A 23,117-nucleotide genomic window follows, 5' to 3' on the forward strand; every position below is an offset into this window, starting at 1 on the left:
TAATAAGGGATGCTTGCCAGACCTATAAGAGACTCTCAAATAAGGGGCATCCCTTATAATAAAGGACACCTGTTAGTCCCATGAGGCAAAAGATTTTTGACACTAAGATAAGGGGCATTCCTTATAACAAAGGAAGCCTGCCAGTCCTGTAAGAGACAACCTTCCTGGCTCTCAAATCAGGGGCATCCCTTGTAATAAGGGGCCTACGGGGGACATGCCTCCTAGTCCCCCCCCCCCCCAAGAAGGGCATCCCTTACAAGGAGGGACCCCTGCCAGCCCTAAAAGAAGGAGGAAGCTGGCTTTCAAGTTGGGAGCATCCATCCTTGCATCACCTAGTTGCCTTCCTCTTCTCTCCTCCTCCACCTCCTCCTCTGTCTCCTTCCCTCTCCTCCTTCTCTCTCTGTACCGCAATGCTGTAGTGTGGAGGGAGGGAGGGAGGGGAAAAGAGAGAGAAGGAGGGACTGCATTGCGCCTTCCCCGTCCATAGGTGGACCCCTCCCGGCCCCATAAAGCCTCCCGAGCAGAAGCTGGCAGCCTCTGCCTCCTGAGATCTCAGCAGCCGGTAAGAGCTGGGCAGCCCCTGCCCCAAGAGCCTCCCGCTTAGAGACGGGGATATTTGGGGGGGGGGGGTGTTTGTGTGCATCCTTTCCAAAAATGGGTTTGGAAGCATTGCAACTGTGCCTGAGAGGCTCCCCCCTCTTTATCCCTTGGTGATGCATTTTGGCTTTTGCATTTTGCAAAAGCATTTTTTTTTGCAATGGAATGCAAAATGCAAAAACCAAAATGCATCACCAAGGGATAAAGAGGGGGGAGCCTCTCAGGCACAGTTGCAATGCTTCCAACCCCCCCCCCCAAAAGATGCACCCCCCCAGTATTTCTGCAAATAAGACCTTCAGGAAGAATAGACTCATTTGTTTTACATGAGAAAGAATAGACCCCCCTTTGCAAGCCTCCCTCCCAAAAAAATCCTTGATCTGTAATCGCACACCAAGTTGCGCAGGTGTTTATTGTGGTTGTGGGTTGAAAGAGGGAGAAGAGGCACAAGGCCAGGTTGATGCTGTTAAGCCCTTGCATGGTCCAGACTCTCTCATCAGGACCTTTTCTGGGGGTCTGGGTCAGACCTCTTTCAGGCCGTTGTGTGTTGTGTGTGTATCTGTGGCCAGGTTGCTTGACTCTCCAAAAATAAAAATAGAAGTCTACATTTGCATTTGCATAATAGACCCCCCCCCCATACACACATCATCTTTGCTTTTGAAGCAAAGACTTTTTCTCTCTATGCAATCTGGTCCATTTGACCTTATTCTATCCTTCCCTCTCTTTCACTCCCATTAGGGACTCATTGGGGAGAAGGGCCAGATAGAAATCTAACAAACAAACAAACAAACAAACAAACATACCCACAAAAAGCCCTAAATAAATATACAATTTTGTAGATTTCCAAAACCAAATCGACCAAACTGTATATTTATTGTTTATTTATTTAGGGTTTGTTTGTTTTTTGTGTATGGATATATTTATTTATTTACCAAACCATTTCACCTTTGATTTTGCATTTGCTGTGTGATTCTGGTTGGCATCAGGAATGAAAAGTTGGGGGCGTTAATAATAATAATAGGATCTAGCTTTGCTTTTTTGCATTTAAGTTGAACCAAGCATGCTTTCCCTTCTGCCAGAGATTGACACGTCCAGCTAAGAAATAGTCCAGAAATAGTCCAGGTTGGGTCATTCGAGTTTTAAAAATAGCCCCTGGCAGAAGGGCCAGGCGATGGGGCAGGCAGGGAGGGCGCCTTTGGCACTGGGCACCTCTGGCATGTGGGTGCCAGCAGATAATGAAGACCCAAGGGAAGAGGTTCCCTCTAGTCCCCTGGCCTCAAAATGTCTGAATAACCTTTGAAATAAAATTATGTCCATTGGCATACTGAAGGTAGCCCTCTGATAAAAGTCCTTCATAAAGAGCAGCAGAAAGAAGCAGGGATTTCTTTGCATGCAGATTAGAGAGGCTTCTGGAAGCAGATTTGCTGGCTTCTTTTCCCTGCCTGCATTTGGTAACTTTGCATGATATGAAAAGGAATAAATATGATGACAGTATTTTTGGAGTGCTGTTGGCAACATTGGGGTTCTTATCTTAACCTTTATATGGGTTCATGTGCCCTAGCTTCCGAAGGAGAAGAGCAGTTTTGCTGCTCTTAAATGTAAAGCAAGACACAAGATTTTGGTTGATTCCATTGGTTTTACTCTACTTTACAGTTGGCCCTTCTTATACACGGATTTTTTTATACATGGATTCAAGCATCCACGGTTTGAAAATGTTCAAAAAAAGTATAAATTTCAAATATCAAAGCTTGATTTTCCATTTTTTATAAGGGACACCATTTTGCCATGTCATTATATTTAATGGGACTTGAGCATACACAGATTTTGTTATCCACGTGGGATCTTTATATTATTTATATTATATATATTATATTTTATATTATATTTATATAATTTATATATATTATATTATATTATATCATTATATTATTATCTTGGAACCAAATCTCAGCGTATAACAAGAGTCCACTGTATATTGCTTTTACCACTATATTAGTTTGCATCTATCATTTATCTATTGGTTTTATATCTTATCAATTGATTTACCACGATATTAATTTGCATCTATCTATCTATCTATCTATCTATCTATTGGTTTTCTATCTATCTATCTATCTATCTATCTATCTATCTATCTATCTATTTTACACTATATTGGTTTTACCACTATACTAGTTGGCATCTACCTACCTACCTACCAATTTTACACTATATTGGTTTACCCCAGTGTTAGTTTGCATCTATCTATCTATCTATCTATCTATCTATCTACATCTATCTATTTTATACTATATTGGTTTTACCACTGTGCTAGTTTGCATCTGTCTGTCTGTCTGTCTATCTATCTATCTATCTATCTATCTATCTATCTATCTATCTATCTATCTATTTTACACTATATTGGTTTTACCACTATACTAGTTGGCATCTACCTACCTACCTACCAATTTTACACTATATTGGTTTACCACAGTGTTAGTTTGCATCTATCTATCTATCTATCTATCTATCCATCCATCTACATAAACACACTTAAAGGGACATCTTTTAGAACAGAATCACAAAATGGAGTTTTGTTATCATGACCAGTTCCCTCTTTGAGTGTAATACAGGCAGTGTAATTTTATAAAAAGAAGATTTTATAGCTGGTACACTAGATGCCTTGCCTCTTTTGATGCGATGTCTATATCTGCCCATGTTATATCTTGGGGTCAGGAGCCAAATCCCTCCCCTACCGTGAAACTTCTAGGCACAGCTGGTTCAGGGAAAAGCATGGGAAGCTATTTCTGTCTCTTTCCATTTGTGGACCCCATATTGTCCCTTTTTGAAGACCAGCTTGCTGGGAAATTCCTAAGGTAGATTTGAGTATTGCATAGGAAAAGGAAAAAGAAAACCTTTATGTTTTTATTGCTTAGAAAATAATGCCTGTTATAGAGTAGAATGGAGGAGACTTGATGAAATGCCTGAGATTTTTTTTAAAAGACAGACACAACTGCTTTTTAGGGTGAAAGTGTGATCCTATAAAACACCCTCTCCCTTTAAGAGTAAAGAGAGCAGCTGACTACTTGGGCGGGGTGAGACACCTATGAATCATAAGGTTTCCAGCTCTAAAAATAGGGTTTTTGTTTTTCAGTTTTGGATAGAAAAGAGGTGACACAATTTATTGTTATTATTATTGATTGGCAACTTGATGGTCAACATAGCCACCTGCAAGGTGGACATTAGAGAGCTGTGAAGCAGATTGTAGGAATTTCAGAAATACAGGTTCCTTTCTTGGCAGGTTTCTCCCATCGACTCCGTGTTTTGGATTAATGTGTTAAGGTTTGCCCTTGAAAATGGTTCTGAAGCTCCGACATTTTCCTGTAGCATCCTGGCTGGTTTGCTTAGATTGGAGCCATGTTACATCCGTTCTCAAAAAGCTGCAATGGCTGCTTATCTGCTCTCAAACTCAATTCAGTGTGCCTTTGCTTCTGTTTAAAACCCCAAACAGCTTGAGGCCCATAGAAGGCCTTCTCCCATATTAACCTGCCCAGATATTAAGATAGTCAGGCTATTTTGCTAAGAATTTGTTTTAAAAAATCCACAAAAATTGGGTCTTTTCTATGACAGCTCCCTGATTTTAGAATATCCTCCTAAGGGAAGTACTTCGAACACTAACCTTGTATTTTTTTCAGTGCCAATTTAAAATCTATTTGCCCAGGCATCTGGGGGAAAATACATTTTTGTAATTGATTAAAATAGTGTAATTTTTAAGTTCCGTGTTTATGTTTGTGTGTTCTGTTTTGTCTTTCAAAAAGTGTTGAATATTTGTTCTTGAACACTTTTTCCTGGATGAAGGGGGCAATTGTATCGGTGTTCAGAATAAATGAACAAAATCAATTGCAGACAGAAAATCCTTCTGTCTGCCCTACATTCGACCTGCTGTTATCCAGGGAAAGATCTAATGCCTAAAGTCCAGGCTTAAGGGCATTACAGGGAAACCCAGATATAGTGTCTATGGGACAAGAAGGTGGAAGGGCTCTGGGTTGTGCGGATGGCGTGTTGTGTTGTGTTCTTGTTGCTCTTGGCGACACCTCTGATCTCCTCCTCCTCTTTTGCCCTCTCCTTTGCAGCAGCCTCCTCCGGTCGCAGCTGCTGCTGCTCAGTTTTCCATCCCTTTAGCTACTGCTAAGCACAAGCCCAGATCGAGAGGAAACATGGGGAAGGAGAAGACCCATATCAACATTGTTGTCATTGGACATGTGGACTCTGGAAAATCTACCACCACTGGCCATCTGATCTACAAGTGTGGAGGGATTGACAAAAGGACCATTGAGAAATTTGAGAAGGAAGCTGCAGAGGTAAGCCTGTGCATGCACACATAAAGAATTTGACCTTCAGGTTTGACCTTCTTTTTCCTCTCTGGCATGGAAAATGAAAGATGAAAATGCACTGATCCTTCTGTAAGCAACCTCCCAGGTCTAGAAAATTCTCTGGTGCAGATGATCTCCCTTGTTTTCCCTCTGACTCCATGATATTCTTTCCCTAGTCTGTCACACATTTTCTCTCTCTCCTTCCTTCCTTCCTTCCTTCCTTCCTTCCTTCCTTCCTTCCATCCATCCATCCATCTTTTCCTTCTTCTTTCCTAATCAGTATCTGATAGGCCACATTCAAATCAGCTCTTCATCTTTCTTCTGATCTGTCAGACACACCTGCATGGGATGTGTTGTATTTATGGTGATAATATACCTGTTTATGGTTCCAGATCTTTTGTTTGTGTAAGCACCTGTATAGTCTAACTGTGGGTTAGGTGCGATTGTAAGACCAGCCTCCTAGTGTTAGAACAGCTAGTGGGGTTGAGTTTCAAAGCAATGGACCCTTTGATCTTGGAATTGGGAAACCACCCTGCTTTTGCAACTGATGCTTGTAGTAATGTGTTCCTCTTAGCTACTGAAAAAAAAATATATTTCTTTTTTATTGCATTATTTATTTTACATTTCTTTCCATTTTTTAACATTTTAATTTTGCTAATCATATCTAAGATATCACAAAACCCTATTTCTATTCACCAAGAATCTGACAATTTCCAGCAGGTTTTGGTCTTCCTAGAATATTTTTGCACTTACAAAGACTAGAGGCTTGCTCCTTCCTTCCTTCCTTCCTTCCTTCCTTCCTTCCTTCCTTCCTTCCTTCTTTCAATAAAGCTTGGATTCTCACCAAACTGAAGCCTGTACCTGGTGACACATCTGATTAACTGTTTGGAAAGACCATAAGGTCAAATTCATCTCTTTGTGTGACAAATGTGCTTTGTATGAAAAATATCCTAGTTTCCGTCCATAACATCTCTGATCTGATAGAAGATGGGAAATTCTCCCTGCAGAATTGTGGTCAGTCAGCATAGACAATACTGAGCTAGATGGATGAAACACTTGACTCATTGTAGGCACACAACCACAACTTGAAGGCATAGAACAGCAGCAGCAAGGTATGGAGGCCTGCACTTTGGCCATCCATGATCTAGGGAGTATTCCTCAATCCCACATGTGTTGATGGGTCAAATCCTGAGCATGAATAAGGCAACCATCTATACCATCTCCTGCAAGGAAATTTTGTTAAGTCCATATAACAAAGGCAATGTGTACGTTCTGAACACTGGAGTCAGGCAATTCATAAGTAAGGTCCTATCTGCAGTGCTTGGAAAATTACTTCTTTGGTTAACTATTCCCAGAATCTCTTAGCTGCTATTCCAATACTAAAGTAGCTTCTGGGGATGCTGGCCTGTTGTGTTGGAATAAAAGCTGCTGCCCTAAACCTCTGTTCCTCCATTTTACACTTTATAAAAGGCACCCTACATGGTTGATGTTGATCTCATTCCAGACTAGCCCAGTGCTCATTATTAGAAATACTCTTTCTGGTGGTTGCTTGGCACTATGTAGTAGTTCCGTAGCAGGCCAAATTTCCCTTTCAGCCTAGGGAGTCCATTGGATATGCCCTTAAGAGTTGAGGATTAGTATCTGTTAGTCTACAAACAGTTAGCTATTCACTGTTGGTTAACAATCAGATGATCATGCATTTGATGAACAAGAGTACAGATGGGGAGTGTGATGAATGGCAGATGAAGTTACAGCCTCTCCCAAAACTGATAGCCATCCAAATATTTTGCAATTCAATTTTCATGACCCTTCACAATTGACAATGTTAGCTAGGGCAGATGGGAAGTTTAGTACAAAATATCAGTAGTGCATCAGATTGTGGAAGGCTAGATAAAGGAATAGAAGGGAAAGGAAAGGTGGTAAGCAAGATGCAAATGAAACTAAAACATCTGCATGCAGATAATGTGACAGTTTCAGTATCATTATTATATTTGTTTCCTTTGGGTGTATATCAGTAGGTCCACATCAATAAGTCTGTTCTTTGAGACAGGGTGTGCCATGCAAGCTGGAACTTGCTGTAGCTTGTGTTAGCCATATCAAATACTGTAAATTGGGCATATCTGTGCTTCAAATTTAAACTGGTTTAAAGCTGCATCAGCCATCATGACATTATATTATGAAATCAGGGGATGGTGGTTTTGTGAGGGTGCTGGATATTCCATATAAAAAATTGTGAAAAATATCAAAGCTTCTGGAAAGCTATGAATGATCAGTTGCTCAAGATGTCTGAATGAGCAGCCTGACATTTTGCAATCAGGGCATGTGGAATGTCACAGCGACTTCTTTCTAGAAACAAAATCATAATGCATTTTTCTCTTAGTCAAGTAAATAACCACTGTGATCTATATGTCCTTGCTTCAGATGTTAACCTATGGACTGAAAACAGTAAGAAATATTTCAAAATGGCCACACCTACATCTTCCCTGCCAGAGCCTTGAAGATTCAGCAACCTGGCCATATAGGTGTCTTCCTTCCTTCCTTCCTTCCTTCTAAATCATTCCTTGGACATTGGATGCTGATCAATTAGAAATCCTCTTGTTCAGTAATTATAAAGGGAAATGAAAGCTACTCTGCAAATGAGACATTTTGTGGCTGTTGAGTCATGACCAGCTTTTTCCTCCCCCTTGATTTTGCTCAACATCCAGCCTAAATAAAGGTGTTCTAGAGAACCTGACAGCTTGCTTAGTTGCACATAGTAAAGTTTATTTTTCGTGGCTTCTTGGGACAGAGACCTACCTTTTTTGTACTTCACAAACTCCATGCAATTTTAAGGTGCTATGTCTGTAATAATAAATAATCTGATGTATCTCAGGTTTTGGTAGTGGGCACTTGCTGGTTTTCAGTGGAGCACCTTGGGTCTGCTACTTTGCGCAGAGATTCTTACAAGAAATGACAGACCAGTTCATATCTCCCTGACATGGTACCCTCCTGATGTATTGGGTTATAGCTCTTTATCATCCCTATCCAGCATGGCCTTTGGTAATGTTAGGGGTTACAGAAGTTGTAGTCTAGCATGCCTAGAGAGGACCATATTGGGGAAGGCTAGACCTTGGTATGATCTTCAAATGCCTTTTTTGTGTTCTTAACCAAGAGTTGGAATGACATTGTGGATTTGTTTTTGCCTCAGTAGCCACATTGAGACCCTGGGAGAAAGGTGGGATATAAATCCTATGGTTGAATGAATATTTGGAGGTCCTGAACATGGAATCTTGTAATGCAAGTTTGAGACTCATCAGTTGTGTGCCTTCAGGTCTTTTCCAACTTATGGCAGCCTTATCGTGGAGATCCTGTTTACAGCTTCGAAAATAAAATTCTAGAAAAAACTTAGACCACCCAAAGCTTTGTTAACACACTTTGACCTTCCTTCTAGGGTTATTGAACGAGCAATCCCAGTATAAATTGTAAATTGCTTGTGGGATCAAATGAGCTGTATGAATTGTAAATGAGGGTTTATTTATTTATAAGTGGCCTTTCAATCAAATTCCATTTACCAGAAGTAGGTTGTGAGAGTTAGTGTTATGAAACCCCTGGGTGACCTTGGCCAAGTCACATACTCTCAGCCTCAAGAGACAGCAATGGCAAACCGCCTCTGAACAAATCTTTTCAATAAAATCTCATGATAGGTTTTCTTTAGGGTTGCTTTAAGTCAGGAATTACTTGCAGGTACACAACAACAACAAGAAGCTTGTAGTAGTTGAACCCTTAGCCTTCTATTCTGGTTCTCACACATAACACACAGTTTGGTAGTTCTTAGTCTTATGTATAGACAAGACTTCCTTTTGCTTCTCCAGTCCCATGGCAACTGGATGGTACAGTGGAATATTCTTTCTGGCAAGCTGGAGAAAAGCAAAGTTTGTTGCAGCTAGTCCTTCATCAACTGATGGATGGCGTCAGTGTGATTGTCCTTTTGCCACAATATCTTTTCTGAGAGCAGAGGGTATCGACTCCCTTTGGCCCATGATCCACAGGCTGATGGCAGAAGCGAATGTGTGCTTCTTTCCATTTCCTTTGGGTATGGTGGAACCATGTTCTCAAACCTCTACTAACCTCTGAAACACCCCTTTCCTCATCCATTAGATACCTTTTGTGCTCACACATAAATGATAACCAAGCTATGTGATCTCTGTGATTGGAATGGAATTGGAAGGCATATTCAGAATTGAGGAAGCTGAGTTTTCTTTTGGAAATATAGAAAGTTTCTGTCCCTTCAGGGTGCTAAGACAGGCATGGAAAAATGTGGGCAGCAATGATTCTTGCAATCCCAGAGGCCAGAGGGAGTGGATTAGGGTGCCTTTTAGAGATAAAGGGGCACATCATCATTTCTTCTGCAGAAGTATTTGCTTTACCCAGGAGCAGAATAAATTAAGTAAAATAGGTCAGAATAAATTAAGTAAAATGGGTCACAGAACTTACCCTTTCTTGGTGCACAATTTTTATTTATGCTTTAAACAGAATATGCAGAGCCACATAAAGATGTTCTTATTTGTCACCAGGCCAACTTTGACATATGGTTTTCCTGTTAATGGGAGACCTCTGGGTCTTGCAAACAGAGCAGCCATGGCTTCCTTGCTTGTATCAATCCACCTGTAGTGTGGTCTTCCTCTTTTCCTACTGCCTTCCACTTTTCCCTGTATTATTGTTTTTTCCCAATGAGTCATGTCGTCTTATGATATGTCCAAAGCATGACAGCCACAGTTTAGTTGTCTTTGTTTCTTGTGAGAGTTTAGGCTTGATTTGCTCTGATCCATTCATTTGTCTTTTTGGCAGTCCATGGTATCTGTAGACCTCTCCTCCAGTACCACATTTCATATGAGTTGATTTTCTTCCTATCAGCTTTCTTCACTGTCCCAGCTTTCACACCCATACATAGAAATTGGAAATGATGTGGTCTGGATGATTCTGATTTTGATGTTTATTAATACATCTTTACTTTGAGGATCTTACCCTAGTTCCTTAATGTCTCCCTTTCTAAGTCTTCTGATTTTTTGACTACAGTCTCCATTTTGGTTAACAACTGAGAAAATACATAATAATGAAATGTGTAGCAACCCTTCTGATTTCTTTGCCTTGCCTTGTAATTGCTCATTACGCGCCAAGGAGGCCCTGGCAGAAGTCTCTGTGCATAGAAAATAGAAATGGCATTTCATAATCCTGTCCGTTACTGATCATACCCACACAGCCTGACTTCTTATATAAGAACTGAGAGAGGAAACACAGTAAATTTGGTATGCTACCTTTGCTGCTGCTCCTAAAAGATAATTGATATAATATTTCCAAGACAGATTCTTAATGGCTGAAATTGCAAATTGCTGTTGGTCCCCAGACTGTTTGGATCCATGCCTTAGCCTTGACGGAATTTGTCATAATGCGGACTTGCTTTGTTGATTCTCTTTTGCCCTTGTGAACTTTGGGAATAATATCATACACTGTATTATTATTGTTATTATTCATCTCCTCTGTGTTTTTCTTTTCTTTTCTGACAACCTTGCCTTTTGTGGCTTCCTTGCTGTGTCTTACCTTGCTTGCTTAGATACATGCCTAGTAACCAGCTCTCCTCTTTGTTTAACAATGACATCATTTCTATATAGAAAAGTGATGCCTATTTGTCCAGTTAATCTACTTATTGTGTATCTAGAGTTCTGATCTGTTGAATATAGCTAGCAACCTAATAAAGGCATAGGGAGCTTGCTCATGAATCATGTGTGGATCCTGAAGACTTCCTTTATATGGGGGCACTGAAAAAGATAATTTGGGAACATTTTAAAGACTTTTGTGCTCTACTGGCTTTTGCAGAATAAGGCTGTTTAAGGTAGTTTCAGGTTGAAGCATCCCCTTTTAATTTTTTAACTGCTTCAAATTAGATATTTTAATGGGGTACTTTTATAAGTGGGTTTTACACATGCTGTTGGCACTCCCTATCTTCTCCAGATTGCAAAATGATGTTTACTACACACCTTAATTAATAGGACTGTTAAAATAGTACTAAAAATGGTTCATCGCTGATTGCAAGAGTCTTTTTTTGGCTATATATTCAGGCTTGTCTCCACCGTCATGATAGCTAGATATTTTAAAAAATTAATTAAAGGTGGAATTTTGATAGTATCAAATACACCTAAATGAATAGGGCAGAACTCTTAAAATAGTAGAAGATAATATTCAGCACTGATTGCAAGAGACCTTTTTGTCATTACGTATTCAGGCTTGTCTCCTCCATCATGATAGCTAGGTATTTCAAAAAATAAATTAAAGGTGGAATTTTTGAAAGTATTAAATATATCTAAATGAACAGGATTATTAAAATAATAGAAAAAAATTCAGCACTGATTACAAGAGACTTTTTTCATTACATATTCATATATATCTTGTCTTGATATTTCTAAAAATAAATTAAAGGTGGAGTTTTGAAAGTGTTAAATGCAGTCAGAGGAAATGCGGGCAGGTTTTCCAACAATGATCTGATCTAATATGTTTGCCTTTCGGTGTACAGCAAAAGAAAGCCAGTGAGATCTGATCTCTTCTAAAACGATCTGCTGTTTCTTTAAATCAGCCAGAGACCTTTTGTACCACCTTCACTGGCACAGCAGAATATGCAGAAGGATGTGAACTTGCTATTAATAGCCAATTGACTGTGCTTCCAGACTCCATTTTCTAATGCTGGGTTGTGGATAGAGAGTATTCCTTTTCACTCAGTTGCATTGGTAGGAAATGGAGGCTGCTGTCTTTCATAAGATTTTTCAAAGGTGTTCCTTAACCAGGATTTTTTTTTTAAAAGAATAAGATAATGGAAGAGGATTTTTAGCTTTGAGAACAGAGATAGCAACAGTTTGGAAGGCTTATTCTTTCCTTCTTCCTTTGTAAACCCATCCTTTGTGGCCCTTCACAATCTGACTGCTCTTTATGTCCAGCCAAATCTAGAAATATCAGACCATGTAACAGAGGCATTACTGTGCTAAGCTAGAAAATGCAAGCTTCTTTGGGTAATTGAATATAGCCGGTTGAAAAGGGTGTGTGTGTGTGTGTGAGAGAGAGAGAGAGCGAAAGAGTGTGAGTACTGCATGCTAAATGGAGGGTTGTCATTTGCCTCCAAGTGATGCGTGATACAGCAAAATTCAGTTTGTTCCATTTTCTTTGAAAGGAGACCAGTTTTGTTCGACGTAGTGCCCCTTGCTGTGTTGGGAGCAGAGACTGTATAAGGTGATTACATTTGTTAATTTATAATTAATTTATATTTTTTGTTTGTTTGCAAAGAGTGGGTGAGTAGAGGAGACAACAGTCAGAATCCCGTGGCAACATCCTTTGGAATCCTTCAGCATATCCTCCATTATTTAACGTAATCTTCTATAGAGATTATGACACTAGGACTGATTCCACAATAGTTGTGCTATTGGAAGATAATGGAAGCATAGCGCTGTAGCGATCTATAGTTCTGCACAGTTGCACAATTGTGTTGTAATAACAACATTAAATGTTGTGATGTTCCGCGTACCAAACCTGATCGCGTTGCTGTATTGTTAGTATATCGTGATTGGATGTTTCGCACACGTGTCACTCTTGCGCTGCTGCGCATGCCTGAAAAATATAGTTCCGTCCCAAAGAGAATAAAATAAAATGTTTGTACTTAACAACATGATATATATACAGTTTAAATAAAATACAGTCGCTCCTCTTTTCTCACGGACTTGAGGTCCACGGTTTTGAATATTCACGGTGGGGTGACTTCTGTTATTTCCAATGCATATGCCCCTCGCGGGCATGTGCCTTATTCAAGCCTATGGGGCTTGAATATTGGCAAGTCTCTGTTTTCGCAGGGGGGTCTGGAACAGATCCCTTGCAAAAACGGAGAGCCGACTGTAGTGCCCAATACTTCACAATAACAAAGCAATCTACTCTGAAAACAATCCTAGCAATGAGAGTGAATTGCCTCTGCTGAAGTGCAGTCTGGGAAAACCTCCCCAATAGCGCAAATGCATCATTATTAGCTCCTATGCCTTTATGAAGCGCTATTGCCAAACTTGGCTTCCCTTTTAATAAGAAGTTATGGGACAGTTCCAGGTTATTCATTGGAGAAGTAATGGATGAGCATGACGTCATGTGAAAATCTTCATGTGATTGTGCTGTAATGATGGGAGCATTCCGTTTTTCTCCCGTTTTATAGCCCCGTGTGATCATCTCCTCTGGAGTGCTGTTAAGACAGCAAAAGGTATTGATGAGGAATAAAACACAAGCCAGCAGAGACTGCAGGGGTTGCTTTTGCCTGAGACAAATGGGAAGAGCAAGATTCTACTCCTTTCTCTTCCTCCATTAATTGAGTGCAGAGTCTTTTTGCACAGTGAACTCACTTTGCTGCAGTTGAAACAAGCTGTGGACAAAGAGGAAGGAGGAGAGAGAATCTGGGACGTTTTAAAAGCAAATGAAAACATGGGACAATAAAGGATTAATTGGTGGTGCCCCTGACAAATTGGGATGGTACAGTTGACCCTCCATATCCACAGATTTTTTAATCCATGGATTTAAGCATCCACGGCTTGAAAATATTTAAAACATATATAAATTCCAAAAAGCAAACCTTGATTTTGCCATTTTATATAAGGGGCACCATTTTACTGTGCCATTGTATTCAATGGGACTCGAGCATCCACGGATTTTGGTATCCACGGCGGGTCCTGGAACAAAACCCCAACAGATACCAAAGTCCCACTAAATTATGGTTTGGTGGGATATGTATTTTGGTGAGGCACTAGAACTTTCTGCCTGAGAGTTTTAAATTGTACATTGCAAATCCCAGGATTCCACAGGATGTTGCCATGGCAGTTAAAGTGGAATGGTAGTGCTATAATTCTCACACTAGGTCTACCAAAGTCAAAGAAGAAATCCATTCCAAGGAACTGATCCTGAACATAAATCATATATGCTCAAAGTTAAGGCCTAAAATCCATAAAATACCCTGCCTAGTGATTTTAGCATGAACAGAACATACTAAATCCCTGGGTGTTTATCACACTATACTCTTATAGTGCTACTATTCCACTTTAACTGCTCTAGCTGCCTCCTGTTGCATTCTGGGATTTGCAGTTTTAAGGAGGGGTATTTAGAATTCTCAGGCAGAGAACTCCCTCGTGAAAGTGGGAAAATCACAAATTAAAACACATTGATTTTTTTTTGCCTGAGAGAGCACCTCTCTAGGAGTCTCCAAATCCTCTAGCATATCTTCACGGTTAATATCTGCCAGATGTTGACCATAAACTCACGCTGGGGAATCTACAAATGCTTAGAAAAGTGTTTTCTCTAGTAATCTGTAGGTCTTTTAGGTCCAATTCTATGGTCAGCAAAGTTGCACTGGAAGACTTAGAGATTCCTAGAGAGAACATATTAATCAAATATATTAATCAAGTCACCGCCTTGAGTCCCTATATTGGGAGAAAGGTGGGATGTAAGAAAATAATAATAATAGTAATTAATCAAAGCTGCAAAAGTCAAAGCCGCAAATGTGCATGGGGGCAACTGTATTTCCTGGTTTTATAGTTCCCATTAAAATCCAAACTCTTAGATAGTAATATTGGATAGTGGACAGTACGTATTGGAATAAGGTTGACTTTGGTCAAGGCACTTAGTCCTGAGCAAATGTTTCTTATCATTGATTTTTCACATGTGATATTTAATAACTTTGTGATATTTTATTCTAGTCAAGATGATAACTCATTATACAGAATCAGCACATGCTCCATCGGTCACAGATGTCAGGTTCTAGGAGTTCTAGGAATCTTCTCAATCTTTCTCAATCTTTGCTCCTACAGATGTTTCGGGTTTCATCCCCTGCCCCAATTCCTGACTATTGGCTGGGGCTTCTGAGAGTTGAAGTCCAAAACTCCTGGAGGACCAGAGACTGAAAACCACTAGAGTTTGGTTCTGGATATATATGGCATAGGCAGGGTGACCAGATATCCTCCTTTTCAGTCACATGTCCAATATTTCAATCTTCTGCACAGGAGGAATGTGAAAATCTCCTTCTGTTTGAACATAACTAAGAAGCATGAATCTATATTTCTATTTGTGTTTTTAGCTTTTATTTTGTAATGTCCTACGTTTTTCTACAATGTCTTACGTGTTGCAATGCCTTGTCATCCTTTTTGGTTATGACATCTGGTCATCCTCAGCATAGGTGGGCAAAAGGTGGCCTTTCAGAAATTGCTGAACTGCAACTCCCACCATTGACTGGTCCTCCAGATGCTCTTTCTGCCCTGCAACTCTCATCAGCCTTAGCTAGCATTGCCAGTGGTTAGGTATTATGGAAATTGCAGGCTAAAATAAATAAATAAATCTGAAGAGCCACAGTTGTCTGTCTTCAATAGTAAATGATAGAGAGGATGACAGAAATGAAGTATATTTGAAAGAACATTTGGTTAGATTGGTTTCACATTACTCAGTCATTTAGGGATGCAGCCGTCTTAGGGAGATTGCTTGAAATTGCTGTTTTAACTGTTTCAAAACTGGATTCTAGGATTATTATTAGACTGCTTTTAGGAATTGTTTAAAGAGTATTTTTAAACATATTTAAAAATGTTTGTCTTTGTACTGATCTGTTTGGGGTTTTTTTGTCCTCAGGAGCCCTTCTGGGCTGAGAGATGATACAAAAATAAAATAAAAAACTGCAATGTGGCAGCTCTCCTACCTGGACACCAGTCTCCATACTGTCTCCAATAATATTTGTATGCTTTGATCTTCAGGGAACATCAGATGAGCAGCTAAGCAGGGTGAAAAGATTTGGGGAAATTCTATTGATTGATTGATTGATTGATTGATTGATTGATTGCTCTTTTCCAGGAACTGAGATCAAGGTTAGCTCACAATGTTAAAAGAGCAATACAATTAAATTCATTGAAATGAAGAAGGAGGGGCTGAGGGTCTCATCCTTTCAATCTTCTCTCTCTTTTCCTGAAGCCTTTCTATCTGCTTAAGCCTCTATTATTATTTGTTGTTCCTTTTCCCAGAGAGGGTTCTTTTCTAGCTTTGAAACCACAATGCATAAAATAGCAAATGATTTTAAATGGGCTCAATTAAAATAGTTATACATATGAACTAGGATGGCATGAAGGGTCACCTGCATCGGTTTTATCTCTGGTGGCAGCCTCCTGTGTTGTTCGCTGTTGTTTTTTCAAGTGTATTCTAGAAAAAATGCTGTTCAGGCCGAGGCTCCCTTATCTGGAATTCCAAAATCCAAAATATTCCAAAACCCAAAACTTTTTCATGGGTGGCCAAGATAGTGGCAGCTTTCTGATGGTTCAGTGTACACAAATTTAGTTTCAGGGAGGAAAATTAAAATACTGTGTAAACTTACACAATAAGAGTATATGAAATATGTAAGAGTATATGAAACATAAATGAATTTTGTGCTTATACTTGGGTCTCATCTCCAAGATATGTTATTATGAATGTATATACAAATGCAGATATCCTAAAATCCAAAGCTGCTGGTCCCAAGTATTTTAGATAAGGGAGAATCAACTTGTACTTCCTCAAAAATTTACATGGGATTCTCTGATAAGATCACCAGTGGCTGACAGTATTATTTGATAAATGTTAGGTCTGCCATTAGCAGTCTCATGCAGTGTGCAGCAGAGCTTTAAAACATGACTTTTTTGAATGGGTATCTTGCATTGCCAACATTAGTGGTTTGCATTGGACTCACAGTCTTGCAATTGGACTTGCAATGTAGTGGTTTACATTGGAATAGGAACTGGAGAGTTCATAGTTAGAATCTGCTCAGCCACGTAAATCCACAGGGTGACCTTGGGCAATTCACAATCTTTCATTCTCAGAAGAACGCAATTGCAAACTGCCTCTGCATAAATCTTCCCAAGAAAATTCCATGGTTAGCTTGCCTTAAGGTTGCTATAAGTTGGAAATGGAGAGCCAGTGTGGCATAGTGGTTTGAGTGTTGGACTAAGACGCTGGAGACCAGGGTTTGATTCCCCACTCTGCCATGAAACTCATTGGGTGATCTTGGGCATGTCACACTCTCTCAGCCTCAGAGGAAGGCCATGGCCTTCTGTGAACAAATCCTGCCAAGAAAACCCTATGATAGGGTTGCCGTAAATCGGAAACGACTTGAAGGCATACACACCACCAAGTTGGAAATGACTTGAAGGCAAACAGTAACAACAAAATGACTTGCAGAACACCCTAGTTTTTGCTATGCTAACTGATGGATTCTGAGGGTTCAGTCTAAAAAGGTAACAGCCTGGATGTGCAGCCACATTGGGTATATTCTGGAGTGTGTATGAGAACTGAACTGAAAGTGGAGAGCTGGGTTGATGATAAAATGGTGGTGAGAATATCGAGAATATCAACATTTTCCTTTTCCAAATGCCCCATGGCAGAAATGCTGTATGACCACATAGTTTTGTTATAGGGGTTTTGGATTAAGAAAAAACAGAATTGCTCCTCAGTAGCCCTACTCCCCAAATTGGCCTAGATTTACTTTCATAGCCTGCAGATAGGGCTGTGAAGAGGGAAGGCATGTTCTTTCAGCTCTGTTTTGCAGAAAATGATGATGAGTTTCAGTAGACCAGGCATGTACGATGGGATACCAGATGTACTGTTCTGTGGCAGCAGCTCGTGAATTTTTCTGGCAGACAAATGAATGTGGACGGTTCTACTCAAGGTAACAGATTTGCAAATGACTGAACTGCAAAAGATTATATGCCTCATCTGTGACTCTACAGATAGTATTGATAGTATTGTTTTCTAGGCTGCAGACTCTAGTTAGGAAACGGGAAGACCTCCAGATGTTGCTGTGTTGCAAATTGCATATTCCGCAGCCTGCATAGGTAATGGTGATGGATGATGGGAATTTTAGTCCACAACATCTGGAGGACCATAGGTTGCCAACTCCTGGTTTAGTGCTTCCAAGCAATGGTTTTATAATGCACAGTACTGTAATTACCTTTTCTTCTTCATGGATTTAAAGTGGGTAGGTTTACTAATGCCCCTCTCATGTCTTCCCAATACTTCTGTAATTTTTAAAATCAAAGAAAATCTGTTAAGGAATGAAAGATGGAATAGTCCTACAGAATTTTTTGTTGGATGATAGTTTGTGCCAGTGTTTCCCAACCTGCTGCTATCTAGATGTGTTGGAATATATCTTCTGTCATCCCTGACCCATTAACCCTGTTTATTGGAGCTGATGGGGCTTGTCATTTCCCTCCTCCGCTGCCGCCGCCTCCTCTTCTATGCCTTCTTCAGATCATAGAGTTGGAAGGCCTCCTCAGGGTCATTTAGTCTAATGCCTTCTGGTGCAGGAATCCATCACGAAAGCATCCCTCAAAAGTAGCCATCTGATCTCTGTTTAGAAGTCTACAACAATGGATGGGAGAATCTCCAGTGAAAATAGTGTCTTCCTTTTCTTGCCCTTTTTCTTCTTTGAATTGCAGAGTTGAAATCTAGACCAGCACAACCAATGCAGAAATTCACTGCTAAAGCACTCCATCTAACGTCTGTTTTAAGCCTCTAACAAGGGTTGGAAATACCTCCAACAAAGGCCTCTTCCTTGACCTATTTCACTTTATTTATTTACTTACTTAAGGTTGCTTGCAAATTAACCCATATCCAACTGTGGTTGTAGTCTAGTTTGCTTGCAGAAGGATAATTTAGTCTAGTGTTTTCAGATCTCCCAGCATCAGAGACTCTACTATCTGGACCAATCTGTCACTGACACTTCTGGTATTTACCAAATTCTCAGAGGGTTGAAAAGGCCTTTGGGATATGTTCACACAAGGCAATGCTTGGGGGTTTTTTTAGACACCAGCATCATGCAGTATGACCAGAGACTATTACTCAACACTTGCCCATCTTTGCCCATCACAGAGAAAAGATAATTGTGGACAGACCGTTTGTACTCCAGCACTACTGACATTTTTAAGGAAAAAATATTACATTATGTAGTACAAAAATATGCATAGGCTCCATCAAAGTAAAGCAACAATAATGAAGCTCTATCTTTTGTATTCTTTGGAAAAACAAGTTTTAACTCTTCTGTTTATTTCTAGTATTTATAGACTGCCACATAACCAAGTTCTCAGGATTGTGGCAGGATGACCAAGAAATTAAAAATGTTGTAAAGTAAAATAAAACACTAAATATGCCGTGAGTGTGAGTGCATGGGGGTATACACTTTTGCATTGTGGTAATGTTTGAACCCCAGGATTATACACTATTGCCACAAATGTTCTCTTAGGCCTTCAAAGAGCAAATGAAATAGTAAATTTGTGTTTATATTGCCCCATTTCAGGCTTACAAGATCAAGGAAATGGGGCATGAGAGAAATCTAGTCCTTTCGCCAGCAGGCAAAGACATTTTTATTCAAGTAGGCTTTTAGCATACAGTTGACCCTCCACATTTGTGACTTTGACTTTTGCAGATTTGATTATTTTCATATTATTAATATGTTCTCTCTGGGAATCTCTAGGTCCTCCAGTACAACTCTGTTGCAAATTGACCAGAGAGTTGCACTGGAGGATTTAGTGGTAACTAGAGAAAACACTGCCCTAGGCATTTTTAGGTCCTCCAGCATGATTCTTTGATCATTTCTGACAGATGTTGACCATAGAGTTGTATTGGAGGACCAGAGATTTCTAGAGAGATGTTTTTTCAGGTAAAAACAGTAGTTTTTTTATTTGCATTTTCTCCACTTTTTACTGGGGTCCTGTGACCCTAACTCCAGTGAATGTGGAGGGCCAACCATATAATCATGTCAGGGAGGCTTTCATATGGGGTGTGTGCTTTAGATAAGTTTTTTATTTAACCTTTATATATTTTATGTCATGTTTTACTGTTTGTAGCTGCATGGTTTTAATTGTTTTTAAATGTTTATTGTAAAAACTTTTAAATGATTTTATTTGTGAGCCATCTTGGGTCCCGTTTTGGGAGAGAGGCAGCATAGAAATGAAATGAATGAAATAATAATAATAATAATAATAATAATAATAATAATTTATTTATAGCCCGCCCAATCACAAGGAATCCAGGCGGGTTACAACAGTAAAAATAAAGATAATAAAATAAAATACAATAAATAAATAAAATACAATAAAATTACAGAGAGCGAAGTGAGTACATTCACAGTTAGGCCTGATGGAAGTTGGGCCTCTCTTTTTCACTCCCTCCCAGGTCTGATGATGATGTCATGGAGGGAGGGCTCTTCTTCTTGAGGCAAGGATTTTATTTTAATTAATTTTAATTTAATTCTTCTCATTAAATTTAAGAGAAGAATAGGTGGACAGAGTGACATATGTCACAGTAAATGGGGAGTAGAACTAGGTAGGGAAGGCCTGCTGGAAGAGATCCGTCTTAAGAGCCTTCTTAAAGGCTGTAAGAGTAGAAATGTCACGGATCTCCTTCGGCAGGTCATTCCATAGCTTCAGAGCTGCGATGGAAAAGGCCCTCTGGGTGACTGAAGTTAGCCTAGATTTTATTGGCTGAAGTAGATTCTTCCCCAAGGACCTTAGAGTGCGGGACGGACAGTATGGAAGTAGGCGATCTCTTAAGTATTCTGGACCCAAGCCATGTAGGGCTTTGAAGGTAATCACCAACACCTTGTACCTTGCCCGGAAACTAATTGGCAGCCAGTGAAGGGATTTCAAAACCGGTGTTATGTGATCGGTACGACGAGTACCTGTAATTAACCTGGCTGCCATATTTTGTACAAGTTGAAGTTTCTGAACTTGGCACAAGGGTAGCCCCATATACAGCGCATTACAGAAGTCCAATCGAGAGGTGACCAGCACATGTACAACTGTTTCAAGGTCTCCCTGCTCCAGGAAGGGGCGCAGCTGGCGTATCAGCCAAAGCTGATAACAAGTGCTCCTGACTGTCGCATCTACCTGAGCTGTCAGGTGAAGCGACGAGTCAAGGAGCACCCCTAAGCTGCGGACAGAGTCTTTCAGGGGAAGTGTGACCCCATCCAGAACTGGCTGACATAATTCCATACCTGGGCTTGGGTTTCCTATAACAAGTACCTCCGTCTTACCTGGATTCAGCTTGAGTCGGTTTTCCCTCATCCAGTCCATTACTGCCCCAAGACAGGCATTCAGAGGAGAGATGCCATCCATAGACACTGCATCAGTTTGAGACATAGAGAAATATATTTGGGTGTCATCAGCGTACTGATAACATCCTGCCCCATGTCTCCGGATGATTTTTCCCAGCGGCTTCATGTAAATGTTAAACAGCATAGGAGACAATATTGCGCCCTGGGGTACACCAAATTTTATCTCTCTTTTAGAAGAGCAACTGTCTCCTAGCGCCACCATCTGGAATCTGCCTGAGAGGTAGGATATAGGTAGAAATAGGTCTAAAACACACTGCAGAAATGATCCAGTTTGAGACTGCTTTAACTGCCCTGGCGCTATGCTAGGAAATTCAGGGAACTGTAGTTTTGTGTCTCATTTAGGCTTCTCTGTCAGAGAGCTCTGGCGCCACAATAAACTACAATTCCCTAGATTCCCTAGTACTGAGCCAGGGTAGTTAAAGCAGTCTCAAACTGCATTATTTCTGCAGTATGTTTTGGATCATAGTCTAGGATGTCACACTTTACCCACCTCTGGTTCAGGCCTTAGTTGTTGAATTTAAAGGAACCTTGGTTTTATGGGCAAGCATTCTCTAATATGAATAATAATGTTTATAGCAATAACATGTGCATTTCTATAACCCTTATCTGTGAACTCAGCACTCTCTAAGTGGTTTGCAGTCTTTAAGTCAATTGCCCCTAACAAGCTGGGTATTCATTTTACTGACCTACGAAAGAATGGAAGGCTGAGTCAATCTTGGAGCCCCTGGGATCGAACTCACAAGCTTGTGGCTGCAGTGCCATCATTTAACCCTTGCGCCACCAGGGTTCCCTGGAGTATATCAGGAGTATAAAGTGGTTCCATCCAGATACTGATAACTACCTTATCTAAAATTGAATTAAACCTTTGCTGCTGTGCTTCATCAGATTCAAGTTTTTGCTTTTTTCCTTTTGCCACTGGCTAGATGGGGAAAGGTTCCTTCAAGTACGCCTGGGTACTGGACAAGCTGAAAGCTGAGCGTGAGCGGGGCATCACCATCGATATCTCCCTTTGGAAGTTCGAGACCACCAAGTACTACATCACCATCATTGACGCGCCTGGCCATAGGGACTTCATCAAGAACATGATCACAGGGACTTCACAGGTGAGAAAGGAAATCCAGTGACCCCTCCACATTCGCTGTAGTTAGGGATGCAGGACCCCTGTGGAAGTAGAAAAACCGTAACTAAAAAACGCTATACAGTGGTACCCCGGGATACGAATGCGCCGCCTTACGAAATTCCCGGGTTACGAAAAAAAATTATTTAAAAAAACTGTTCCGCGTTACGAAAGTTTTTTCGGGTTACGAAAAAACTTTTGGTGCTTTTCGGCGCTATTTCGCACCAAATCGCGGCTTTTCCCCATTAGCGCCTATGGCAATTCGGCTTGCGAAAGCCTTCCGGGTTACGAAAAGGGCAGCGGAACGAATTATTTTCGTAACCCGGGGGACCACTGTATATTATATACCCGAGAGAACACCTCTCTAGGAATCTCCAGGTCCTCTAGCACTACTCTGTGGTCAACATCAACTGGAAGATGACATAGAATTGTGCTAGAGGACCTACAAAGGCCTAGAGAAGTGTTCTTTCTGGGAATCTCTAGGTCCTCCAGTGCAACTTCTGGCAAAAGTTGGCCATAGTGTCATGCTGGAGGACCTAGAGATTCCTATAGAGAACATATTAATTAGATCCATGAATAATCATAGAGTTGGAAGAGACCACAAGGGCCATCCAACCCAACCCCAATCGAATCTGCAAAAGTCAAAGCTGCAAATGTAGAGGGCCAGCTGTGTAAACTTTGCAGGCTTAGATATGGGACAGATTTGGTTCAGATGTCCAGATGGCTATTTACTGTAGAGTCATAGAGTAGGCAAAGACCTTAAGGGCCATCCAGGAAGACACCATCAAACTGAAGAGGGCTCCTGTACCTTTAATGGTCATGTAGAAGAGGAAATTTCAGCAGATGTTGCTTGTCACACAGGTAACTAGCAACACTTGTTGAAATTACC

At 40.4% G+C, this 23,117-nt stretch overlaps 1 protein-coding gene across 2 annotated transcripts in view; it reads left to right on the top strand.

The window, feature by feature from the left end:
• Positions 1-457: 457 nt before the first annotated feature.
• EEF1A2 (eukaryotic translation elongation factor 1 alpha 2) overlaps positions 458-23,117 on the top strand; it is a 43,964-nt gene continuing 21,304 nt past the window's right edge. Inside the window, exons 1-3 of one of the 2 annotated variants that reach the window (XM_089513612.1) lie at positions 458-562; positions 4,707-4,934; positions 22,035-22,214. In XM_089513612.1, coding sequence (XP_089369738.1) covers positions 4,791-4,934; positions 22,035-22,214 — 324 coding nt within the window. In that variant the 5' untranslated portion in view covers positions 458-562; positions 4,707-4,790. The remainder of the gene's footprint in view (positions 563-4,706; positions 4,935-22,034; positions 22,215-23,117) is intronic. The other variant, XM_089513613.1, reaches the window with a different exon arrangement.

The sequence above is a fragment of the Sceloporus occidentalis genome, unplaced genomic scaffold (assembly GCF_023333645.1).
Source record: "Sceloporus occidentalis isolate IW3139 unplaced genomic scaffold, rSceOcc1.0.p SCAF_3, whole genome shotgun sequence".
In the NCBI taxonomy this organism is placed as follows: Eukaryota; Metazoa; Chordata; class Lepidosauria; order Squamata; family Phrynosomatidae; genus Sceloporus; species Sceloporus occidentalis.